Source organism: Lissotriton vulgaris, chromosome 5, assembly GCF_964263255.1.
Source record: "Lissotriton vulgaris chromosome 5, aLisVul1.2, whole genome shotgun sequence".
Taxonomy (NCBI): Eukaryota; Metazoa; Chordata; class Amphibia; order Caudata; family Salamandridae; genus Lissotriton; species Lissotriton vulgaris.
The window spans coordinates 1709912759-1709940364 of record NC_141693.1 but is presented as its reverse complement, the minus strand read 5'-3'; the positions used below and the strand labels follow the sequence as shown (position 1 = coordinate 1709940364).

The following is a 27606-nucleotide window of genomic DNA, read 5'->3' as shown; positions in this document are numbered from 1 at the left end:
GCACTTTGTTTTTCTCTTGGAGAGTCTTTTGTATCTTGGTGACTCCTCCCTTGGTTGGTAGTGCGCATGGGCATCGGCTCCATCCTTAGATTGTTTTTTTCCGCCATCGGGTTCGGATGAGGATCGGGACGCTCCAGATCAACTTCAGAGAAAAGTGATTTATCGGCGCGTATTCCCTTTCCAATTCGACGGTATTGTTATCGAACGCGTTTCATTTCCATTCCGACGCGTTGCAAATTCAAAATCGAAGAAAAAACTTGGACCTACGTCGACGAACAGGAGACCTTTCTCGACACAGTCAAGCCCGGAGTCCATGGAAAGGACTCCATTCAAGAAATGTCCAACGTGTGGTGCTAAGTTCCCACACAAGGACCTACACGAGGTGTGCAACCTCTGTCTATCGCCTGAACACGAATCCAGGGACTGCGATGCCTGCGCAGCATTCTCCTCCAAGCTAACGATTAGAAATCGTCGAGCTCGAAGACACGAGGTTTCAAGAATGCAGGCGGAGGCGATCCCGGAGCTGTTCGGAGACGAGCAAATGGAAGAAGAAGAAGATCAGTCGGGGTCGGAAGGGGACCAGTCGGAGGTTGAAGAACTCAACGAGCAACAAACCGTGAGTGACGACGTCCCCTTACCAAAAAACGGACCCCGTGCGGTAACGACCCCGCCTTCGAGCCCGGTCAAACCGCAGAAAAAAGTTTCCGACGCCCCGTCCTCGGGCCCGGCAACGAAACCGAAACTGAAACCGAAACACTCGGACTCCCACCATGTCGGATCCGAGAAAAGGGCGACATCGACTTCGACACCGAGGCTACATACAAGGGAAAGCTCGGTATCGAAACATTCCATGTCGAAACATAAACATGGTTCGTCGTCCAAGATTCACTCGATACCCAGGAAGTCGGAATCGAGTAAACACTCGGTGCAGAAAGCACCGAACACTGACGATCGAAAACATAAGCACCTTTCGCAACCAGGGCCTTCGGTACCGATTCAGGAGCAACAGACAGATCCAAAACAAAAGATCTTGTTTATCGATCCGCAAACTGGCAAAGTAGTGACAAAGAAGAGAAAGAATGAACAGACAGAAGATAAATCTCTCCCTTCAAAAAAGAGAACACTGGGGACAAATACAACTCCTCCTACTTCTCCTAGACATAAAGTCACACCCTCTTCTCCTATTCCTCACACTATGCCAAATATTCCTACACCTTCCACACCAAGACCATCTACACCTCAGTCTGATGTAGACAGTGATCTTGGGGAGGGAGAACCTCAAGGGGATGACGAAACCATCCCAGATGAGGATGACCCATGGGAAAATTATGACGTAGGGTCAGATGAGGACAACGACCCAGAGTTATATCCAGTGCTTAATTTGTAAAATATGAAGTCCAGGTGCTCAAATGTTTGTCCGAGGCCACACCTACTTTCTCCAGACTCCACCCACTTCCTCCACTGGCTCCACCCACTTTATTGATTACACCCACATCCTCATCTCGCACTGCTAAAAGTCAGATATAATAGCTTACGCCTTCTGATAACAGTACGGTAAGTTAGGGGTTAAACTATCGATCTGTTTGAATAGAGCTGCATGGATTCTTAGCCAAATTAATTGGAAAATCTGCAACCCCCATCCTTCTCACTCCTCCTTCATTACTTTGGATTGGCAGCCGCTGGTCCATGTCCTGGTCACAGTCACTGTAATCTTCTTTCATGAAAGCATGGTCACCAGAAGGCTCAGCCATTTCCCCACCTTCCTGATATGAGACGTGTCCATAATATCTCACATCCTGTTTCCTGCCTCACTATGCCTACAACTTCCCAGATTGTGCCACTGGGTGATTTCCAAAGAGAACCACCTTTAAATAATTAAAATTAAGTTAAGTTAAAATAATTATTAAAACATGTAAAAAAACAAATATCTGGAGGTGGGGGCTTGAGCCTAATGAAAATGGTAAGTTATCCATTTACCACGTTACCAAACTAGTTACCAGCTTTATGTCCTTTTAGGGTATTGATATTGCATGCCTTGCTGCACAATGTGCACATTGGCAAAAAACATTGGTGTGACCGTGGAGTGTATAATTTCTAAACTCCTTGGTGCTGACAACTTTTCCTTACATTTTTTGTTAAACGACTATGATGGAATTGTGGAACAGTAACATCTGTTGTTTTTACTGTACCTTGGGCCTGCTGCCAGGCCCTGCCTCCTGGTGGCTGGAGCTGTTACTCGCGGCACTCACTGCCCAGAATCAGATTCAGTGGGTACTGTAGTATGTAGTACTCACTGCTGGTAGCGGCTACGCCAGGCCCGGGCTACTCCTCAACTCCAACAAATCGCCAATGCACGAGCACATCGCACGGTCGCACCACAACAACGTCGTCCGGCCTGGCGCCCGTTTGTGCTTGCTGCTTGTGCTGGCTGACTTCACTTAGACTAACTAACTTTCACTATTCTATTAGACTCTTTTTAGTGAACCCAACCAACGCTGCTGAGCGTTTGTTGGTTCACGGGCTTCTGCTGTTCAGGGGGTACCAGTAAATACTCTTAAGAACCAAAGGAGGGGATTCTGCCATTCAGGGGGGTCAAAGGAGGGGTTTCTGCTGTTAAGATGTACACCAGTGACGCTTCTCAGGGGCAAAGCAGAGGAGTTTGCAGGGGTCCCACTTTCTAACATCAACTCTCTCTAAACTGAGCACTTGGATGCTTGCACCAGGGCTTTAAGTGAGGCGGGTCCCGCCGCTGCTCCGCACCGGGTGTTCTAAATAGCAGGTGCCGAGACAGTTCTCTATCAGGCTCAGGGTTAAAAATTAAATCTTAACTCTGCAGCGGTCCCACCCTTTACTGCCTTTGATGTAATTTCAAAGTCTCGCTATAGCACTTTCGCAGTCTCCTCATTACATAACGGAAGCATTTTCAATACTCTATGCAACAAAGCCATGGTTGTTACTTATTTATCTTGTGCAACTAACAAATCATTAACGAAGCCAATAGGCCTGGGTTGTTGTAGGTTTAATATTACTTGCTGTATCATATATCTGGATGCAAGGACAGAAGAATCAAAATACCAGGGAAGCACAGGTTTTTAGCTTAGATGTTGAAAAAGCTCACCTACTCGGACTATTAAAAAAATATTTCCACTTATCTACAGCTGTATGTAATGGGCGTATTAAGTCAACAACCTAACATTCTGGCAAACATAATGTATTAACGACTTCAAAATATAGACCAAAAACTCCTGCCCAGGGAAAGCCAAAGTGCAGGAGACACTGCAAATACGGGTCTCAGTACTCCAAGAATCAGCGAGATTACCCATCACAGCAGGAGCGCATAACAATATCCTAGCTCACTGCAAGACAGCGAACAGGACAGGCCATTTGCAGCAGGCGATTCATTCATTATAATAATTAGGCAACTCTTCCAACCAATGGCCCGTGCACGGCTACTCCGCCCATTTACCCCTGAAAACGTTTAAGACCACTATGACTCGAACAGTGGTGAATTTGCGCGCATTACAATGGGAAAAAAAAATACGCACACTGCTTGCCTCCCACAGCCCCACCCCGCAGATTTGTTGAACCAAAAGTAAAACTGAATCCAGGTAGCCCACGCAACATTATCATTAGACATCAGTGATCATCATCAACATAAAACATTTATCCCCATATGCCATCATCATAAGACATCAATATAAAACATATATTCACTAATGAGTCGTATCAAATTATAATCAAATAGTCGGAGATATTTGAGATTCATTCATTCTTCGTGAATCACAATACTGCTCTCTTGGCTTACACAGGCGTGCCCCACACTACCCGCAAAACAGTCTTTTGGACTATGGGACCGTCACCCGGAGCAGTAAGTAGTTAATGAGCGGGACTGTGGGGGTGGGACGGTGGTACAACCTTGATGCACGGGGGGGAGGGGGGAGGGGTTGCGAGATGACCATTATTAGGCTGCCGCACAGCTTGACATTAACGGATTAGGCCGCGGCGCAGGCCCTGCCTCACCTGGTGCTGCTGCAAAGCTTTATTTGTTAACTCAAGAAATGATTAGGCATGCCAGGCCCTGCTACTCTCACGCTGCCAAAGTCATCCGGTCTTGCTACTGTCTACTTTTGAGTGGCGGCCGTTGAACCACGATACTCGCTGGTGAGATGCGATGCGACCCTGCGGGTATACTGGGGCGTGCCAAAAGCAGCGAATGCGCGCGCATTGCATGCCATCTGGAAAAAATCTGCGCCTGCTGCCGCGCACAGCCCCAACGGCCCAACCCCCGCAGAAGACCAGGCGCCCTGTCTAACTCAGTGTCCCGCCCACTGATCCGCGGCCGCTGGCCCACCAGTGCCTGATTGAAAAGAAGAAGAACAGTTCTTCAAAATCACGAGTCTTTCATCAACAACACAACCAGTACATAACACAGCAGCAGCACTTCTTACAGACGAGCAGCACTGCAGCACACACTCTGTGCTGTGCCACTAATTATACATCAATCACTGACGTGCACTAAATGCGTATAGCCCCGGCCCTGATAATTAAGTGCCGGTGCTAAGCACCGGCAAGCACCGGCACAAATTAAGCACTGGTTATATCCCTCAAAGCCTTCACCACCTGATAATAACACAGGGTTTGCGCAGCTCATTAATAGGGCAGCAAAATATCATAAAGTAGATATACATACAGAACCCCAAATAGAGGATTTCCTGTTAGAGACGCTACCTAATGCACAAAGAACATCAGGTACTCTTCCTATGTTGAAGGGTCTTCTCAGTCACACAGAAGAAATATTCAAAGACCCAGTGAGGGCTAGGGTGTTAAACCCAAGAATTGATAAAAAATATAAGGCGGCTCCAAAGGATCCAATCTTTATTAAAGGGCATGTACCCCTGGACTCGCTGGTGGTCTCAAACGCTCGTAAAAGAGCAAACTCATTATCTACCGGAGAGGCTCCTCCACCTGATAAAGAGTCAAAATTAATAGATGCATCAGGCAAGAGAGTAGCATCACAGGCGGCAAATAGCTGGCGTATAGCCAATACACAAGCACTACTCGCACATTATGACAGGGCACATTATGATGAATTAGAAAAACTCATCACACATCTCCCCAAAGAACATCAGAAAAAGGCAGATCAGTTAATACAGGAAGGTAAAATAATAACTAATACTTCCATTAAGTGCGCCCTAGACGCAGCAGACACTGCAGCAAGATCCATAAACACCAGTGTCATGTTGAGGAGACATGCATGGCTTAGAATCTCAGGATTCAAACAGGAAGTACAAACGGCACTACTGAACAAACCATTTGATCAAAAAACACTGTTTGGTTCAAGCACAGATGAGACCTTAGAGAAAATGAAAAAAGATACAGAAACGGCTAAGTCAATGGGAGCATTGCAACAGCCAACACAAAGAGGTTCCTTTCGTAGATCCACCTATAGAGGGGGCTCAAAGAATACAGGAACAAATCAGCAATCCACATCTTTCACACCAACATCACCCAGAGGTAATTCAAGAGGTAGTTACAGAGGTAACAACAACAAGGGTAGAGGCCGCGGAAATAATAACAACCGCAACGCCTCAACCCCAAAACAGTGACTTCATAGAACTCCCCCCAGACCACATAACACCGGTCGGGGGACGTCTAGCACAGTTCCTACCTGTCTGGGAAAACATCACATCAGACAAGTGGGTGAGACAAATTATCCAACATGGTTATTGCCTGGAACTCACAGCTACCCCACCAAACATCCCCCCCAAACAGCGTCCAATGAGTCAAGATCATCTGACATTATTAAGAGAAGAAGTACTAACACTTCTACAAAAGCATGCAATAGAGAAGGTCCCAAAAGATCAACAGGGAACAGGAGTATACTCTCTATACTTCCTAATCCCCAAAAAAGACTGGTCCCTAAGACCAATATTAGACCTCAGACCTCTCAATGCTTACATAAATTCGGAGCATTTCCTCATGGTCACGCTCCAACAAGTACTCCCTTTACTGAAGAAAGGGGACTTTCTTTCTACACTGGATCTAAAAGACGCTTACTTTCATATCCCAATTCACAAAGCCCACAGAAAATACCTAAGGTTTGTTTTAGAAGGACAACACTATCAGTTCAAAGTCCTTCCGTTCGGTGTCACAACAGCACCGAGAGTGTTCACAAAATGCCTAGCTGTGGTGGCAGCACACCTAAGAAGACAACAAATACATGTCTTCCCATACTTGGACGACTGGCTAATAAAGGCCAAGTCAAAAGAGGAATGTCTTCACAACACACAGAAGACAATTCAATTGCTGCACCACCTAGGGTTTACGGTGAACTACAAGAAATCACACCTGCAACCAAACCAGATTCAGCAATACCTGGGGGCTACGATAGACACAGAAAAGGCAATACCATACCCCAACCCAATCAGGATACAGACAATGGTCGGGTTAATACAAAGATTTCAACCACAACACTCACTACCAGCACGAGTGTTTATGCAACTATTAGGCATGATGTCCTCCTGCATACTGCTAATACCACATGCCAGGCTACAAATGCACCCACTACAGGAGTGTCTAGCGACACAGTGGAATCAGGCTCAAGGTCAGATTACAGATCTGGTGTTGGTAAACGACCGGACGTATCGCTCTCTGAAGTGGTGGAACACAGAAAACATTTCCAAGGGACGGTCGTTCCTAGAGCCAATTCCACAAGTGATAATAACAGCGGACGCATCGCTCTCCGGATGGGGAGCGCATATGGACAAATACACAGTGCAGGGGAAGTGGAGTGTGCAGCAAAAGAAACTGCACATCAACTACCTAGAACTATTAGCAGTATTTCTAGTACTAAAAGCTTTCCAAATGCAAATAACAGGCAAAGCAGTCCTGATCAGAACAGACAACATGACTGCAATGTATTATATTCAAAAACAGGGGGGGACACACTCTCTCCAACTATCCAAACTAGCACAGGACATATGGAGATGGGCCATTCCTCAAAAGATCTACCTGTTAGCGGAACACCTACCAGGAGTTCAAAATCAGATAGCAGACATCCTAAGCAGACAGTCAGAACAAGTACACGAATGGGAGCTGCACGACCAAATACTGCAGCCATTCTTCCAAAAATGGGGGCAACCAGAGATAGATCTGTTTGCCAATCATCAGAACGCAAAATGCAAAAACTTCGCATCCAGGTACCCACACCAACAGTCCCAGGGCAATGCACTATGGATAAATTGGTCCAACAAATTTGCTTACGCGTTCCCTCCTCTACCACTAATTCCGTTACTGGTTCGGAAACTGCAGCAACACTCAATGACAATGATACTAGTGGCACCCACGTGGGCAAGACAGCCGTGGTTCACCACGCTGCTACAACTCTCACAAGTACCACATCAAAAGCTAAAATTATTACCCATGCATCTTACACAGAACCATGGAGAAATAATGCACCCAGATCCCAAACAACTGAACCTAGCGATCTGGCTCCTGAGGTCATAGAGTTTGGATATTTAGATTTACCACCAGAATGCATGGAAATCATTAAACAAGCAAGACGTCCTACCACCAGAGCATGCTATGCAGCAAAATGGAAGAGGTTTGCTATACACTGTAACAGTAAGCACATCAACCCTCTGGACGCATCCACTAAACAAATCATTTGCTATTTACTACACTTGCAGCAATGTAACTTAGCATATACCTCTATCAGAGTTCATCTCGCAGCCATAGCGGCGTACCTACAAAACAGGCAACATCTTTCACTGTTTAAAGTACCAGCAATTAAAGCTTTCATGGAAGGACTCAAAAGAGTCATTCCACCAAGAAGACCACCTTCCCCAGTCTGGAATCTCAACATAGTACTTACCAGACTAATGGGGCCACCCTTTGAACCTATGCATAGGTGTGAAATACAATTCCTCACATGGAAGGTGGCCTTCCTCATAGCTATCACATCACTTAGAAGAGTGAGTGAACTGCAGGCTTTTACGATTCAAGAACCATTTATGCAGTTACACCAAAATAAAGTGGTTCTTAGAACAAACCCAAAATTCTTACCAAAGGTAATTTCAGCATTCCACATCAATCAGTCAGTGGAATTACCGGTTTTCTTTCCAAAACCACAAACAATAGCAGAAAGAGCCCTACATACATTGGATGTTAGAAGGGCCATATTGTACTATATAGAAAGAACACAAACTTTCAGAAAGACAAAACAGCTATTTGTGGCGTTTTCTCCTACACATAAAGGCAATCCCATCTCCAAAGCGGGCATTGCCAGATGGATTGTAAAATGCATTCAAATATGCTACTTAAAAGCAAAGAGAACATTAACTGTTCCTCCTAGAGCTCACGCTACACGTAAACTAGGAGCATCTATGGCATTTTTGGGAAACATTCCACTAGATGACATATGCAAAGCAGCTACCTGGGTTACACCGCACACCTTCACAAAACACTATTGTGTAGATGTGCACACAACACAACAAGCTAGAGTGGGACAAGCAGTATTAAAAACCTTGTTTCAGACAGTTGCAACAGACACGGGCGACCACCGCTAGGGAGAGAACTGCTGTATAGTCTATTCATAATGTACCATCTGCAGCCCATATGCCTCGAACGGAATATGCTACTTACCAGTATGCATCTGTTCTTGGCATAGAGGGCTGCAGAGTGGTACATGCCCTCCCAGCCTCCCTGTAAACCTGTGTCTGTTCCAACATTATCTTATTTAGATACACTTACATGGGCATTCTTATCTGTATTCTACTATACTACTCCATCTAACCCTACTATGGCAAAACAATCTAAGGATGGAGCCGATGCCCATGCGCACTACCAACCAAGGGAGGAGTCACCAAGATACAAAAGACTCTCCAAGAGAAAAACAAAGTGCAATCATCCGAGCCCAACACCAGATGGCGATCTATTCATAATGTACCACTCTGCAGCCCTCTATGCCAAGAACAGATGCATACTGGTAAGTAGCATATTCCTTTAAGTTGTTCTGGAAAAGGACTCAAAAATATTTTTTTGCCCAGGCCCCCAAAAAGCTAAAGATGAAAACCCCTGAAACGTACTGCCTATTGACCTAAAGTACGAACCCTACACCAGGTAGGCTTCTGACCCTGAGCAGAAGAAGAACAAAGAGTGACGTGGTCCCAGGGCTGCAGGAGAACATAACCGTGAAACATGGAAAAGACATCCTTGCATGCAACAAGCAAGAAAGAAGAGGATGTTTCCAACACCCTGTCTCTAACCATAGCTGTCTAATTTTGATGAGAACATTCTTTAATCAGAGGAGGATCGAGCGTGGTCTAACCTGGAGCAGGAATAGCTGAAATACTGTACTCCTGACACTAAGGACCATTGGTCGAGGCTCAGAATCAGAGCCATTGACCCCTGGTCTGCAAAGCGCTTTGGCACCTCGACGAGAGGTGGAAAAGCGCTATAGATATACTACAGTTCAGTACCATGGCTGGATGCTGTACAGTTTCTGGATCTGGGGAGGAACAGACTTTCCTTGCCGCCTCCAGTGCTTGGAGCAACAGCGAGCCAAAAAGGAAGAGCACCAAATGTTCCAACGCTGCTTTCTGGAACTTGGAGCTACACCGAGAAGGATGGAACAGCACGACCAGGCAGACTGCAGAACAGAGGGCGGGCCCTGCAGCTTGCTGCTCCATGGAGAAACGGCACGCTCTCACGCAAGCCACAAGCTTGAATCCCGGAGAGGACAACTCGGGCTTCCATCCTTCAGAAGTCTGTGTATGAGTACAATTGAAGTGGAATATAGTAATTAGCAGTGTGAAAACTGGCAGCAGGCAGGCCATGCTAGTTATTATCAGTGCTTAATTTGTAAAACAGTAAGTGTCTTGGCCTTTCTCAGGAGGCAAGGACAGTACCAACACAACTACTAACCATTGCACTCCTAAAAGTGTGATGATTCATACTTCCAGAATAGCGTGGCTGGCAGGTATTATTCATTTGATAATGTATATTGAGTTATTAAACACTGTTGTTGAGCTGTTTTCAAAATTACACAGACAGCGCCACCATGTGCTGGACTGTCAATATTGCCAGTGTTAAGAATTAAGTGCCAGTGCCGAGCACTGAAAACCACTGGCACAAATGAAGCACTGGTTATTATTAATATAAACGGTGAACTGGAACTCAGGGAGGTGGCTTCAAATTCTAGCCTCTGCACTTTACCGAAAAGCATGTGAAGGGCTTTAAGTGGGATCAAAAAAGTGGAGGTCTCTAAAAGGGGTGTGGCGTATGTAATTAAAGGTGTGGTTGGAACATGTAAAATACATTTTTGGTGATATGCATAGAGTGCCACTTGAACATTATTTTGTTTTCTTTTTTATCTTTCTGTTACTGCATCTAGATATATAACAACCATGAACATACACCTGAAAGCAGTCAGGACCATTGTTTTTGTCATTGGTTGTTAGCTGTTCAAGCTAAATGAGTGACAACAATGATTTTGTTATAAATATTTAATTTTGACCATATTTCAATTCTGAAAATTGTGGGACTTTGAATTAAACATTGCATAGGCCTGTGGAAGTGATTTTCACAATATCTCATTCACTGCTATGTTCACTCTCTTAGACATGGATGCTCTTTCTCTTCCCTCCAACTCGTCCATCTGCATATCTTACACCTCATCTCTTTCCTCTTTAGCACCCTCTTTTCACTCTCCTAAATGGATTTCCACTGTATCTCGTCACTCTTCACCCCCAAGCACAAAACGCACCCACTCATCTGTAATCACTGCATTTTCTTTTACCTTCGCTTTGTCAATATTTTGACAACTGTGTATTTCCCTCACATACATTTTTACAGAATCACAATTGCAATATGTGACCAGTGGTCTGTGCTCTCTGCAGAGAGGCAGAGGGAAAAAATCATAACGTTCTAGTCTATACCTTGCAGTTTTCATGCAGCTCTCTGAGGAAGGTTAATAGCTCACTGTTCTATGTTAGGATTGTAACTTATAAACTGCAAGTAACAAAAGGATCTCTTTGACAAAAGCAGTAACCCACTGACCTATTTAATTATATGCACTTTGTGATCTGCATGATACACGTTTTTTGCAGCATATTAACCCTCTGCCCTACCTTACTTCCACTATGTAAAACTCCGATCTGTCTTCAGGAAGAACATTAATCAGCAGAGTTATTTTGACATTTTTATTGTTGCCTGAAAATTGTTGGAGGCCAGGAACAAGGCAGCAGGTGCTTTTAAAACCATAATATGCTTCCAAAAAAGGAACTCTCCACCCAAAGTCAGTGCCCGATGCCATGGCACCAGTCGCCCTGCCCTAGAACCAACCCTATACCAAACACCCTAGTAGTCCACTGGCAGGCACTGTGAGAAACTCACACAGTCTTCAGCTTCAACCCCAGAACTCGCAGTTGTGGCTCCTTTATACACACCTGGAGCAACTCAGTTCAATGTATGCACTATGCAAGAGTAATAAGCGACACGAAAAAAATAAAGAAACGCTCTTAGGGAATGCAAAATCAAGTAAAATGTGAAACAAAATTTAACTCTATTGCTGACATTGATTAGCTTAATGTTTTTTACATTCATTGTTAAAAAACCGATCAGTATTTTTACAGTTCAAGTGAAGAACTGTTGTATGGTTTTTGGGCCTCTTTTGTGTGTATGTTAAGTTAGCATGGCTTATTCGAAGTTTAAACACCACTTTTCCCTTTTGCTACTTTTGCACACAATACTGCTTAGTTGTTTTTGCTGACTTAGGCTGGATGAAGTTCTATACACGGGAAAAGGGTTGTTTTTCGACATCTATAGGCATACATCGTATCCCCAATCTGTACAGTGAGTGCTAAGCCGCCAAGGTTATCATAACGGAGCCTGTTTATTGGCTTGTCCGTGTAACACATTCTAGACATAACAATTTGGCAGCTGCAAGCCGAGTAGGATTCTGGCGCCTTTATCATAGCACACTTGCCAGAATTGCACACACTTGGAAGATTCCAGGCATGCTTAGAGACTAACCGATCCTGCTGTAACTTACACTTACTGAGCGGACAGGTAAATGGGGTACCCCTAAGAAAGCTCAAGAGACCTTCTATAGTTTTATAATACATAGTTCCTAGATAGGGAGGGTGTTTGAATAGGCGCTTTTTATCACCTGTTTGCACTATCATTGTAACATGATTCCTCCTTTTGTATTTTATGGAATTGTAACCATGCTGTCCGTATTATTATTATCCATATGTATGCTGATGTTGATTAAAATACTACGACTGAGATCACGTCGTTAAAATAAATACTCCTGTTGTGGACTGGTATGAACGTATAACAAAAGAGTGTTCTCACTTCCCACCATTCCTGAGATGGGCCTAAGTCGCACGTTCTAGGTTGTATAATTATTGGTTTGTTTGCTATAGGACGAAGAGCTAATGTGACACTGATTGCTAGTCTGGTAGGGGATTTTGGGTACTAAGGTGAGTTTTGGCACACCCTAATTCACTGAGGTCCCAAGTCTTTGTGCACAGTTCTGTGTTTGCGCAGAATCCCTGTAACAGAACCTGATAGGGACCCGTTACTACTGGGTCTGAGACCCAGACAGACCCGCCTCACTTACATTTCTGAGTGTGTTATCCTGGGCAAATCATTTAGTCTTCCTGTACCTAAAATGTGAATCTGCAAAATGGAATTGTAAATATGTGCATTGTGGAATTCAAAAGATGTAGATCCCCTCTTGATGCACTTAATCTTGTATTATCAACGAACAGCCAACATAGGACCTTATGTACATGCCCATAACATTGCCTTCAGGTGCTATGTAAGAGTGAGCGCCTTTTGGGCATATCCTAGCTGGTGCTGTGTAAGAATGAGCTCAGTGTCAGCCTTTCTTAGCATTGTAAGACTGAGCTGTATGTAATCCTATCTTAACTAGACTGAGCTCAGTGTCAGCCTATCTTAGCATTGTAAGACTGAGCTGTATGTAATCCTATCCTAACTAGACTGTGAAAGACTGACCTCCATGTGGGCCTATGCTCGTTGGAGCTGTGCATGGCCGAATTCCGTGTGGGCCTATCCTAACGGGGACTGTGTAAGACCAAGTTCCGTGTGGGCCTATCCTAACTGAGACTGTGTAAGACCAAGTTCCGTGTGGGCCTATCCTAACAGAGACTGTGTAAGACCAGGTTCCGTGTGGGCCTATCCTAACTGACCAGTTTCAGATGAGCAATTGTGGCTGTATCCTAGCTAGGGCTGTGTAAGACCGAGCTCCTTGAGGGCCTATTCTTCCTGGTCGGTTTAAGACTAAGCTTCATGTGGGCCCATCCTAGCTGGGACTTTGTGTGACCGAGCTCCGTGTGGGCCTATCCTAGCCGGTTTGTGGAAGACCAAGCGCCGCGTGGTCTTACACAATTGTGGGCGTATTGTGGGCGTGGGAGCTTGGGATATCTAAGACTGATCTCTGTGTGGGCCTATCCTAGCTTGTCTGTGTAAGACCAAGCTCCACGTGAGCCTATTCAAGCTGACCTGTTTAAGATGAGCAATTGTGGGCGTATCATTGCTTGGGATATCTGAGACGGAACTCTGTGTCGGCCTATCCTAACTTTTCTGTGTAAGACCAAGCTCCTCGTGGGCTTATCCAAGCTGACCTGTTTAAGATGAGCAATTGTGGGCGTATCCTAGCTTGGGATATCTAGGATGGAGGTCTGTGTGGGCCTATCCTAACTTGTCTGTGTAAGACCGAGCTCTGTGGGAGCCTATCCTAGCTTGTATGTGTAAGACCGAGGTCTGTGGGGGCCTATTCTAGCTGACGAGCAATTGGGGGCTTATCCTAGCTGGGGCTATGTATGACCGAGCTCCGTGTGTGCTTATTCTAGTTGGGACTGAGTAGGAGTGAGCTGCCTGGGCTTCTTCGCTCACATGGTGCAGTGTAAGAGAGAAATCCGTTGGCTTCTATCATATTTAGCGCTGTGTAAGGGTGAGCACTAATTGTCTATTGTAGCTATTTCAATAAGATCAGATTCCTTCAGTTTTATGTTTTTATTCTTTGCAGTTTTATATAGTGCGGACTTGGTCGGAAGGAATCGTGGCGCATTACAAGAGAGGCAGATAACTTTACACATTTTTTTAGACACCAGAGATTAAATGATTTTCCCGGAATTACAGAATATTGAGCCGAGGCTGGAATTCGAACCTGGTCCCCAAGTTCCAAAGTAGTCAGCTCTAGCCAGGAAGTCAGACCTCCTGAGATGGGGCTCTGTAACTGGGAGGTGTATGTGGGGCTATAATCTAGCTAGTGGTATGTAAAAATGGACTCTCTAGAAAAGTGTTGTAAGAAAGTGAAACCTGTTCTATCTCAGCTGTTGATGTGTAAGAGAAAACTAAAGAAAATGTATTTCATAGCTGTGCTATACAATGAGTTTTACTTGGTTCTGTGTTGTACTCCGTGTGAGGAAAGTCCTTTAGGATTCACGGTCTAGCTTGCTCTGTGTTTGACAGCTCTTTATTGTTATTCTCCGTGCTTACTGTTCCCTACATTGCACCTTGTTTTAGCTTCTATGAATGAATTTTCCGCAACCTCAATGTTTGCACTGCTGCACATAGACTGACACCCATTGCGTACACAGCCATACCTCTGGTGCCTCACTCCCCTGTGACTGCCCACCCTTTTCTTACCACTGTCCTCAAGCCTCTTGGTTTGCACCCCTAGCCTTGCACCCTGCCCTGGGTTTTCTTTCTGTACTCATTCTAAATGACTTCAGCTCTGTGCCTCATTCCCGACTCAAAGCCTCAATGACTCCACCATGAATAAATCAATCAGGATTTATAAAGCGCGGCTAATCACCCGATAGGGTATCCAGGCACTTGCAGGTCCCGAAGGATTATTCGAACAGTCAGGCCTCAAGGGGCATTAGGGATGTGAGGTAATGGTCTGGAGGTGCGTGGGGAGGCTGTTCCAGGTCTTTACTGCGATGTCGGAGAAGGAGCGTCTTCCAGTTCTGCATTGGTAGATGTGGGGAGTATGGGCAAGTGAAAGGTAGGCAGAGCGTAGTCTTCTCAACGGTTGGTGGAAGTTGAGGCGGTGGTTAATGTAGGCAGGTCCATGGTTGTGTAGAGCCTTGTGTGCGTGGGTCAGCAGCTTGAATTGGCATCTCTTCTGTACGAGGATCCAGTGGAGTTTCCTGAGGTGGGGTGTGATGTTGGTTCATCGGGAAAGGCCAAGAATTAGCCTGGCTGTGGCGTTCTGTATGGTCTGACGTCTGTGTAGGAGATGTGCGGCGATTCCTATGTAGAGGGCCTTGCCGTAGTCCAGTATCCATGACCTCAAACCCTTGCGTCCCCTCTGACCTCCCACTTGGGGCCATCCGGTTGTTTCCACGCATGTACCTGACATCTAGCCCTCACCACATCTATGCTTACTCCTCAGTGGCTTCATCTCTGTCACTGTGCCTCTCTCTCCATCAGTCATTTTCTTCCATCCGCTGTATTGTTCACACTCCCCTGTTGTGCACTCTAGTGGTACTGCACACTGTGCAGTTTGTGAAGTTAACCTGTTGGGTTTCATGCTTATCGTGTGTTTTTTTTTTGCAGCCTGTACATCTCGCAAAAGTGAGCTTCGTCATCCAAGCCTTCGGGTCGGACTTCACCCTGGACCTTCATTTAAACCAGTAAGTCTCTTCTCCTCATCATCTCTGTGCTGCCACAGAGCAGTGTAGATGAAGGTTTCTGACAGGTCTATCTACACGTGTGTGCGTGTGCACACGCATATTCAGCACACTGCAACTTTCTTACAAATAGCTTCACATTTCACATACTGTGAGACACAGTTCTGTAGTTATAGAAGATAGTTCAGATCAGTTACATCCATCCAGACCAACAGATCAATGCAACCAGAACCTAGTGTGGGTTTTGTCTATAAGTTTCTTTGTATTAAATGCTTATGTAAGTGTAGCTTTTGTAGTGTGAGTGCGATAATTGCCTGTGTTCTATACTGTAACCATTACAGTATGTTTTTCTGTGAGCACAGCCTGTGTGCTGTGGGAGCAGCAGCCTCGATGAGTTGTAGACACAAGCATTGTTCTGTCCGTGAAACATTTGCTTTGTGGGCACAACCGGTCTGTTGTGGGTGCACTCTGTGTTTTCTAGGTGCATCCTTTGCCCAGTGGCTGCAGTCTGTGCTACGTGGATGCAGTCTGTCCACAGTGATTGCAGTCTGTGCCCCATGGCTGCAGTCTGTGCCCCTCTGCCCTGTGACTGCAGTCAGTGTCCTGTGGATGAATCCTGTGCCCTGCGGCTATGGTCTCTGCCTTGTGGCTGCAGTCGGAGGCCCGTGGCTGCAGTCGGAGCCCCCTAGCTGTAGTCAGAGCTCCCTACCTGCAGTCAGAGCACCTCAGCTGCAGTCTGAGTCCCCTGACTGCAGCCTGAGCCCCATGTTTGCCGTCTATCCTATCCACACTGGCAGCAGACTAAGCACTGTGGCTGCTGCAGCCCGTGTCCTATGACTGCAATTTGTGCCCCATGGCTGCAGTATGTGCCCCTCTGTCCTGTGACTGCTGTCTATGTCCCGTGGCTGCAGCCTGGCCCCTTGGCTGCAGCTCGTGCCCCGTGGCTGCAGCCTGTGCCCCGTGGATGCAGTCAGAGACCCCTGGCTGCAGTCAAGAGTCCATATCTGCAGTCAGAAACTCTGGCTGCAGCCTGAGTACCATGGCTGCCGTGAGTCCACACAGGCAGCATCCCGAGCACCCTGGCTGCAACCCGTGCACTGTGGCTGCAGTCTGTACCCAGTGGGTGGAGTCAGAGCCCCATGGCTGCAGCCCGTGTCCGTGGCTGCAGCCCGTGTCCCAGGGATTCAGCCCGTGCTCCATGGCAGCAGTGGGTGCCCTGTGGGGGTAAAGAGTCAGAGTATCGATTAGGTCGACTTGCACTAATATCGAGATACATAAATATCTACTGCAAGAATATCGTGGTCAAGATTATCGAGTTTCAGATAAAAAATATTGTTTTCTAAAATATCAAAGTCATTAATATCGTTTGCAAAAATATAGTTTTTTTAGTTTGTCTTATGTATTGTAGTATGTATTTGAAATACATGTGCTCTATTTTTTGTCTAAATATTGCATTTGTTTTTTAATATATGTGTTACATTTTTAGAAGTTATTAATTTTATTTTAATCAAATTTTGCGTTTTAGTTCCGTAGCGGGTTGTAGGTTTATAGGGGAACAGGTTGGGAAGCATTCTAATTATAATTCATTTATTAATATTTTTTATTAATTAATATTGATTTATTTCATCTTTTATATTGTTAATTGTGGGAATTAATTTAGTATTAATTATGTATTAATTGGTTGTTAATTATTATTAATTAATTGGTAATGATGTTGTGTAATTTTTTTAGGAGCAGGTTGTGGGTTGATAGGGGAGTAGGGTGGGAAGTAATTCAATTATAATTAATTTATTAATATTTTTTATTAATTAATATTGATTTATTTATTTATTTATTATTATTTTTTTCTTCTAAAAACCTTTATTGCACCATCAAGTTACACAGCGGAACGCCTACAACCCAGTGGGCTGGCCGCTATAGCAGTTTGTAGGTCACATAGCAACACTATAAAATCAGTAGTACATTCTTCAATATTGTAGTCAGTAATTTAGCTGCTATGATGAAAGGGTGTAGCACATGCATATGTATCTCAGAGAGTATTGGTTTTTGGTTTTTCTTTTCTTTTTTTCTTCCCCCCCCCCCCCCCCCCCCCCCCCGAACAACAACAAATCAAAGTAACTGTTAGGAATAGTAATGTGGTCGTGTGTATAATAATACTGATCTTTTGTAGCCACCTCACCGAAATACCCCTTTCTGGTTCCCCTCTCATTCTCACCAACCGCCCCCGGCTGCCTTGCTTGTGCTAGAGTAGACATCCCTCTCAATTGGTGATCCATGTAATCCCTCTACTGCCTATCCTGCATGCTGATGTGGCGAGACGCCACTTTCCCCGTCCCTGGTACCCCTTTCTCACAAGACGCCCAGAATACTAGCCCTCTGTCTCTGCCTCGTCTGACTCATCTTGATCGTCCTCTGGCAAGGGATCACAAATCTCCCCTCTGTGTACATTCCATTTGGTCCAGATTTTATTCCACTTCCCCGGGCAGGCACGGTTAGAGTATACCGCTCTTTCCGTTATCATTACTTTATCCATATTTAGACACCATAATGACTTGGTTGGCACTTCCGCCACTCCCCATCTTTGTGCAATATCTCGTTTCGCTATCATCAACCCCACTGTAACCCAGAGTTGCCCATGCCTAGAAATATCTGCAGGTTTCCACACGTTTAAAAGGCATCTTTTCGGTTCTGGCAACAGTGATATTTCTAGTGTTTGTGAGATTGTTCGCTGTATTTGCCTCCAATATTCCTGAATCCGGGGGCAGTCCCATATGGTGTGAAAAAACGTGCCTTCCTCCCCACACCCACGAAGGCAGTAAGGGTGTTGTGTTCAGTTAATACGATGCAGCATTGTCCTTGTGTAGTATACCCTGTGTAGTATTTTCAATTGTACTAGTCGCAGCCGCGCTGAGATGCCCACTTCCTTAGGTGAAGCTAGTGCTTCATTCCACTCATGTTCGTCCATCTCACTGGTGTCCCCCTCCCATTTCGCCTTCAAGGATAGTGTTGGGTCTGGTAGGTTGTTGAGTATTTTGCGATATGTGAGAGATGTTGCGCGTTCGACCATAAAGTCAGTAAGGAGGCGGTCTTCCAGCGGGGAAGACTCGGGCAGGTCTGTGTCCGTGGGCAAGGCCGCTAGCAATGCATGTTGGATCTGGATGTATCTGTAGAGCTCCCTTTCACTGAGTTCGTATAATTCTCTCAGTCTATGGAAGGGTATCACCCCTCCCCTTTCCCAAAGATCGCCCACCGTGGAAATTCCTATTGTGTCCCAGTGTGAGAATCCCTTGCTGTTCCTCATGTTGCCAAGGACTCAAGAGTCCAACAGCGGGGTTAGCTTGGTGATCCTCCCCTTCCAACCCAAAGCAGCCGTCGCTGTATGCCAGAGTGCTACCGTTAGTCTGGTGGGTCCCACTAATGCGCGAGTTTTGCGTTGGTCATATAACGGGGCCAGTAAGCTGTTAGTGCCCAGTTGCGCCCTGTCGGCCTGGAATGCCGGCTCGGTTTGTAGAGTATGGATCCATTGGTTGATGGGTTTAAGGTGTGCCGCCCAGTAGTACAATTTTAGATTGGGTAAAGCAATACCACAGTCAAACCACCCTCTATGCAATTTGGATTTTGCGATACGAGCGGGGAGGTTCCCCCATAGGAGGTTGGATACCAATGCTGCAGCCTTTTGGAAAAACCTAGGGGCTACCGGGTAGGGTGTATTTTCAATGACATATAAGAATCTTGGCAGGGCCATCATTTTATAAAGTGCAGCTCGCCCCAAAAGCGTCAGCGGGAGTCCCGACCAAAATTGAACGTCATGTTTGAGCCTTTCTAAGTGGGGTTTCAGATTTTTGTCCATGAACTCCGCAGGGTCAGTGGTGACCTGAATGCCTAGGTACTTAAACGATGTACCAGCTATCCTCAAAGGACATTCCGCGTCAAGGACCGGGGCCTGCCCCTTCAGGACATACAATTCTGATTTGCTCCAGTTTAGTGTATATCCGGATATCCTTCCGTGAGTATCAAAGAGGTGTAATAGAGCAGGGATTCCGCTGTCAGGATTGGTTAGATATATCAGCATGTCGTCTGCATACAGGGACAGCCGGTCCTCCCATCCCTCCTTCCAGCATATACCCTTAAGTTGGGGTGAAGTTCTAATAAGAGTGGCAAGGGGTTCCAGCGAGATCGCGAACCATAACGGTGACAGGGGACAGCCTTGTCTTGTGCCCCTGTCCAGAGGGAACTCCCGTGATATATGCCCATTGGCCACCACCTGAGCTACCGGGTCGGTGTACAGCAATCTTACCCATGCAATAAAGCGGGGCCCGAATCCTAGGCGTGACAACGTCTCAAACAAGTATGCCCACTCCACAAGATCAAAGGCCATCTTAGCATCAAGTGCCAAGATCACTGCTTGAGTCGCCACTGAGTCTGCCCGTGCCAGTACTCCGTGCAATCTGCGTAAATTTAGCGCTGTGTTGCGGTGGGGCATAAATCCGGACTGGTCCGGATGTATAAGAGACGGTAGGTGGGGCAAAATTCTCGTTGCTAGGAGTTTGGCAAGAATTTTGGCTTCTGCATTAAGCAGTGATAAGGGGTGGTAGGAGGAGCACTCTTCAGGTGGTTTGCCTGGCTTGGAGATGGCCACTATTGTCGCCGCTCTCTGATCCGGTGGAAGCGTACCCTTCCCAAGACATTCCTTAAACATCCCTAGCAGATGTTTACTGAGGGTCTCAGGCATCGCCTGATACCATTCCACAGGTATTCCGTTGGGTCCCGTTGCCTTACCCGGATTTAAAGCACGGATCGCCAGTTGTATTTCTTCCGCGGTAATGTCTGCTTCCAACTCTTTTGATATTTCCGAGGTCAACGTACTGACCTCGATTGGAGCTAATACTTCTCTGGCCATCTCGGGCGTTACTGTATGTTCAGGGGTCTATACCCGTTCGAAGTGGTCTGCGAGCAGTTCTACAATGTGTCCCGGGCTAGTGTGTACCCCCCCCTGCGTTCATCTTTCAATCTTTGGATCCCCCTTGAATTCCCTTCTCTTTTATCGAGCCACGCCAGCATTCTCCCCGCCTTGTCGCCCACCTCATAGATCCTATTTTGAGTATCGGCTAGGCTTTCTTTGACATGTATGCGCAGGTGATCGTTGTACAGCTGCTGTTGTAATGTAAGTGCGTGTAAGGTGGATGGAGTGGGATGCTGTTCATGAGTTTTAGTCAATTCCTGCAAAGTTAATTCCAGGTCAACTAGTTCCTGAGATCGTTCTCTTTTGTAGCCCGTGATGGAGTTTATGGCTTGACCCCTTAGAACCGTTTTATATGCCTCCCATAGTACCTCGGCGGTGCGCACCGAGAGGACATTCTCAGTGTAGTATTGTGTCGTTGTCTTTTTAAGAGCCTTGCGAACCTGGGGGATCTTGAGGCAGGCAGCATGTATGGGGTATATGCGTTTACGTGTTTGTCTCTGTGAGGAAAGTGTGAGAGTAAGTGGGGAGTGATCGAGATCCCTCGAGGGTGAATCGCCATTGCATCTATATAATGGAGACCATCTCCCAGGGTCAGGAAGTGGTCGATTCTAGACAGACTACCATGTACTGCGGAATGGAAAGTGTATTGCTTCCCCGCGGGGTGAAGGTGCCTCCAAATCTCAACCAGTCCCATGGCTGTCAGGACCTGCTGGAGGCGGGGGACCCCTCCCGTGGAGACTGGTGTTGGAAACCTGTCAAGTTGTGTATTCAGAATTGCGTTGAAGTCCCCCCCAAGGATAACCTCCCCCTCTGGGAGAGACAGAATAAAATCACCCAGTTTAGGGAGGTGCACCGAGTTTAGCGCCGGTGGGATGTATACCGAAACTAGGTTAATAAGTCTCCCTTCCCACTGCCCCTGCAGTGCTGCGAAGCAGCCTTGATCATCAGTCTTGGTTTGTAGGGGGATAAACCGTGTGTTTTTTTGCATCAGGATTCCGGTCCCCCTGGAGCCGGATGTGAAATCAGAGTGGACCATCATCCTGTATCCTCTTCTATCCATAGCCTTGGTAGCCCCCCCTGTTAAGTGGGTTTCCTGCAGTAGCGCTATGGTGGGTTTTTGTCTCTTAAGCGCGGTTAGTACTAGCCCCCGTTTCACCTTGTCTCCCAGCCCTCTCAAGTTCCAAGTCATTAGACGTAGGGAGGGGCACTGTATCTCGGTGTCTACATTCCCTCTTTCAGGCGTTGGGATGTCAGCCATTCGGTACTATGGGTTCCATGGGATATCGGTGGGTAAATGTGTCATACGTGGTGGGTGTATAGTCGTGTAAGAAGAAGCTGATTGTCCTCGTGGAGGCTGTAGTCCCCCTCTCTTTCTTCCCATCTGGGATTAACTCAGGTGGAGGCCTAGTCTTTGTCTGTGACTTAGCATACAAATTCCTAACTGTAAAAAAACAACCCTTCCCCCCCTCCCTGCCTCCCTGCCTAACGGACTTTCATCTGCCCGCCCCCCCCAACTGAGCAGAGTGCTTAACCCATCCCACAACCAGAGTACTTGCGTGTAGGGGGGAGAGCGTCTCCCCGAGCAGGCGGCATCCCTGCGTGCTTCAGGGGTAGCCATGCCGGAGTCCTTGTGCAGCAGTTGAAATGATAAGTCAATGGTCAGCGATTGCCACTAATACAGATCCCAGGGTAGGGGTTATTCCTCTCCGCCCGCCCCTGCAAATCCACGGGAGGGAGAGCTCTCCGCTCCCTCCCCTCGACCAGACGTTTGTGAGCCATTCCTGCTGTCTCCTCTGCGTTCGTGATCCGGTCTGTGAGTTCTGCGCTGCCGGCCAACAGTGTGCCATCCCTCCAGCCAGTCCCGGGCAGTTTCCGGGGAGTCGAAAAACCACACCTTTTTGTCCGCTACTACTCTCAGCCGAGCCGGGAATATCATCGAGTATGGCAGTTCCTTCTCCCTCAACGTTTTTTTCACTTCCAGGAACGTCCTCCTCTTCCGGAATACCTCAGCCGTATAGTCTGGGAAGAAAGCAATTCTCGAGTTCTGAATTTGAATGGCCGGCGCCACTCTTGCGGCCTGTAGAATGGCGTCGCGGTCCCTGAAGTTGAACAGTCTTGCCAGTATTGGCCGAGGTGGGCCTCCTGTCTTCGGTTTCCCCCCCGGAATTCGGTGGGCCCTTTCTACTGAAAAGAAGTTCGAGAGTCCCTTAGGCTGGAATCGGTTTTTGATCAGGTCCTCCACATAGAGATCCATTGCCCCCGTGTCTTCCGATTCCGGCACACCTAAAATTCGGACATTGTTGCGCCGGGAGCGGCCTTCTTGGTCATCCAGTTTGTCCCTGAGTAGTTTGTTGTCAGTTTGCAGTCGCTCCATCGCCGTTTGTAGTTCGGACACATCCTCGACCAGTGATTTAATGACTACTTCGACCTGCTTGACCCTCTCGTTCATTTTCTGAAGGTCCGCCCGTATCAAGGTGACTTCAGTGGCCGTAGCTCCCACCGTCGCTTGCACCTGGGCCAATGCCGCCAGGACATCTTCAAGTGTGGCCTTTTTAGCCCCCTCGGTCTCCGTCGCTTTCCCCGCGTTCTTGCGTTGCTCTTGGGGTGGCGTCTGCCTTTCGTACGCGAATTTGTCCAGCTTGGCCTGGGTAGTGCTGTGCTTGGGGCCCCTGTTTGACATGGTGCAGTGTTTATCAGCGTTGCAAGATGTCACAGTGGGCCAGTGTTTGGGCCGAGCAGGGCCGTCCACGCATGCACCGGTAGTCGGCTGTGTAGCGGCCACGTAGTTTGGGTCCACAGTGAGGGAGAGTAGTGTCCCCTCGCAGGCTTTCAAGAGCTGAATGTCACCTCAGGAACGACTTGCAGGGTGTTATCTGAGTCTATGATAGTCTATGCGGCACCTCACCCAGTAGTGCTAATAATTAGGCGGTCTGCCGAGCCCTCATACCTGCATTGAGCCCGTTGATAAGTCCGGCGGTGTGCTGTGGGTCGCAGCTAGCGCTGGGTCATGCCTCTGCATTTTGCCGAGCCTTAGCGCCCCTTCAGTATGCGTGCTGCCAGGGCCCCATCCGCTCCCATCAATGTCCTTCCAGTGGAGTGCCTTATGAGCGCTCGTTCATGCCACAGAAGGGAGTCCGCAAAGAACCGCTGTCCCCCGCTTGCACACCCGGTAGGTTGTAGTGATCGCTGCTCTGTGTGAAAGGCCGCTGCTGGGACTCGGGGTGATACTCGCGTGCAGTGTGTAAAATGGCGGCGTCGCGTCTGCAGTCCGCGGTGCTTTCCGCGCCCCTGGCCTGATCCTGCGGGCTTGTAGAGTACCGCTGGGTGTCGCGGGGCTCCGCTCGTGTATTCGGGCCGCCGGAAGAAGTTCCGCGGACTTTCTGGGCGACGCGTCCGAGGGGCCGGCACTTCCTGCCACTCACCGCCGCCATGAGGCCACTTCCGGCCGGCTATAGTCTTGCCGCAACTCCGCTGCTTTCAAGCTGAAGATAGGCCCCTCTCCTCTCCGGTCTCCGTCCAGCGTTTCGAGGCGCGTTCAGGCCGTCACCGACCCCAAAGTTGCTGCGCTGGTTGCCGCACGGACTCCGGGTCCGGTCCTCCCCTTACAGCTTGTGAAAACAAAGGATAATTATGACGGATTGCCGCGGGAAGCCGCCTCGTCTCGGGAGCCTCTCTAAGCTGCGGCCGCCATCGTTGGCTGCTAGCCACGCCCACCAATATTGATTTATTTTATATATTATATTGTTAATTGTGGGAGTCAATTTAGTATTGATTATTTATTAATTGGTTGTTAATTATTATTAATAAATTGGTAACTATGTTAATTGTGTTCTTTTTATATGAGCGGGTTGTGGGTTGATAGGGGAGTATGGTGGGAAGTAATTTAATTTGAATACATTTATTAATATTTGTAATTTAATATTTAATTAATTTTAATGTATAGTGTTAATTATGTTAATGAATGTATTAATTATATATATTTTGCTTGTTAATGTTATTAATTATTTATTCATTAATTGTGTTAATTGTGTCATGTTTTACAAAATTGGTGGTGGCATTTATAGGGGACTATGGTGGGATGTACATTTTTTATAATTAATCAATTATTTATTCATTAATGCTAATTCATTAATTAAAATGAAAATATGCCAATTGTGTAATAATTTTGATGTGCGAGTTGTGGGGTTTATAGTGGTAAATGGTGTGAAGTAATTTCTTTTAAATTAAATAATGATTTGTTGTTTTTTTGTTTTGATTTGTTGTTAATTGATATTAATTTATTATTGTAAAATTAGTTATGGAAATTGTGTAAACATTTTTAGGTGTGTATTTTGGTGTTTATTGGGGTAGAGGGTGGAAAGTAATTTCGTTTAAATTAAGTAATAATTACTTGATCATTTATATTCATTTATGAATTGATCAATATTTTTGGTAATTTTGTATTTTTTATTTTGTTTGGGTATTTAGGTTCAATAGCTGTAGTTTAGTTTGTACATTAATTTTTACATTTTTAAATGTGTTTTATAATTATTATTATTGGTTTAATTGATAATTAATTGTGTTCATTATGGAAGTACACTGTTTGTTTAACTTAGATGTGTGTTGTAAAGTGTGTGGTGTTATAGGGTAGGAAAATAAATATTACATTTATGTAATTTTTAATTTATTGATTAAGATTATTTTCTGTTATACAATATTTATTATTAAATTGTTTGTTACATTTTAAGAATTAATATTTTTTTGTCAATTTTAGATTTTTACTGCCTTAAAATATTTTTATATGTTTTGTTAATTGTTATATTTTTATATATGTTTCATTTTTGTGTTTTTTATTATATTTTGTATTGTACTTGATATTTTGTTTGTTTTTAAATTTGAATTTTGTTCTGTGGGTATAGTCATTTTTACCATTCCGCTATCCAACACTCCCTACTGTTGCACTTGCTGGAGTGGGAATAGTAATTTTTCCCCCCTCCGCTATCCAACACTTTCCCAACTGTTGCACTTACAGGAGTGGGAATAGAAATGTTCTCCCCTCCGCTATCCAACATTTACGCTACTGGTGCACTCATTGGAGTGGGAATAGTAAATTAATACCGAACTGCTATCAAGCAGTTTCCCTACTGTTGCAATTATTGGGGTGGGAATAGTAATTTGCACCCCTCTGGTATCCAACACTTTCCCTACTGTTGCACTCCCTGTAGTGGGAATAGTAATGTTATTCCCTTTGCTATCCAACACTTTCCCTACTGTTGCACTCGCTGTATTGGGAAAAGTAAATTATTCCCCTCCGCTATCCAACACTTTCTCTACTGTTGCACTCCCTGGAGTTGGAATAGTAATGTTAATCCCCTTTGCTATCCAAAACTTTCCCTACTGTTGCATTCATTGGAGTGGGAATAGTAATTTTTATTACTCCGCTGCACTTGCTGTAGGAATAGTAAATTATTCCCCTCCGCTATCCAACACTTTCCCTACTGCTGCACTTGCTGGAGTGGGTATAGTAAATTATTCCCCTCTGCTATCCAACACTTTCCCTACTGTTGCACTTGCTGGAGTGGGAATAGTAAATTATTCCCCTCCGCTATCCAACACTTTCCCTACTGTTGCACTTGCTGGAGTGGGACTAGTAAATGATTCCCCTCCACTATCCAACATTTTCCCTGCTGTTGCCCTCGCTGGAGTGGGAATAGTAATTTCTTACCCTCTATCCAACACCTTCCCTATGGTGGAACTCAATGTAGTGGAAAATGTAGGTTTAAAAAATCTTACATATTTTAATATTTTAATTTATATTATACTTTTTTTAATGTTACAGGTGTATGTATAGATATATTTATCTTTGTCTTTTTTTATATATTTTCAACATTTTATAATTAGTTAAAATATTTATTAATTATTTGTAAGTAAATATATATATATATATTACATTTTATATGTATATTTAATTTATTTTTAAATTACATTTATTATTTATAATTATTAACATTTACAAATAAATCTAAATATTTTTTTTAGTAAAATGTATTATTGAATTTATTTTACATTATTTATAATACATATGAAAAACCCGATATTTTGTACTTCGATATTTTTAACAACAATATTTTTTTCTGATATTTTTTGTATTTACCATTATGAAGATAGGAGGTCGATATTTTTGACAACGCTATTTATGTCTCGGTATTTCTGTAGGTCGATATTAGTGTTGTCGATATTCTGTCAGTGACCCCCCTGGCTGCTGTCAGAGCCCCCTAGCTGCTGCATGAGCACCGTGGCAGTAATCTGTGCCCAGTGACTGCAGCCTGTGCCTGTGGCTTCAGTCATGAGCCCCATGACTGCAGCCTGTGCCTGTGGCTTCAGTCATGAGCCCCATGACTGCAGTCTGTGCCCTGTGGCTGCAGTCTGTGCACAGTGGCGGCAGCCTGTGGCCCATGACTACACCCTGTGCTCTTTGCAGACTACAGTCTGAGCAATGTGGCTGCAGTCGGTGCACCGTGACTGCTGTCCATACACTGTGGCTACAGCTTGTGCACCATGCCTGCACTCAGTACACCGTGGCTGCTCTCTGTACACTGTGACTGCAGTAAGCGCCCTGTGTGCCGGTCGGAGCCCCTTGACTGCAGTCAAAGCCCTGTGGTTGCAGTCTGTGCACGCCACGGTGTAGTCCGGACCGTGCACCGTGGCTATTGCCTGAGCACCGTGGCTGCAGTCCGTGCACCGTGGCTGTAGTCTGTGCACCGTGGCTATGGCCTGAGCACCGTGGCTGTAGTCTGTGCACCGTGGCTGCAGTTCGTGTTCCCATGTAGCAGTCTGTGCATACCCACTTGATACCAGTTAATATTTCATGCGCCTCCCCTTCACACGGCTGCTCTGGTAATTAAGATGGCTCCGGTGCTGTAGTGTAAGGTGACCCCAGGCCTGGGGCTAGGAAGGGGAAGTTGAGCCCCCGGATTATATGCACTCCTGCTCCCG

General features: G+C 45.8%; 1 protein-coding gene across 1 annotated transcript in view; it reads left to right on the top strand.

Moving 5' to 3' along the window:
- The window catches only part of ADAM11 (ADAM metallopeptidase domain 11), a 336142-nt gene that overhangs the window by 50252 nt on the left and 258284 nt on the right, over positions 1 to 27606 (top strand). Inside the window, exon 3 of the mRNA XM_086919835.1 lies at positions 15595 to 15671. Coding sequence (XP_086775961.1) covers positions 15595 to 15671 — 77 coding nt within the window. The remainder of the gene's footprint in view (positions 1 to 15594; positions 15672 to 27606) is intronic.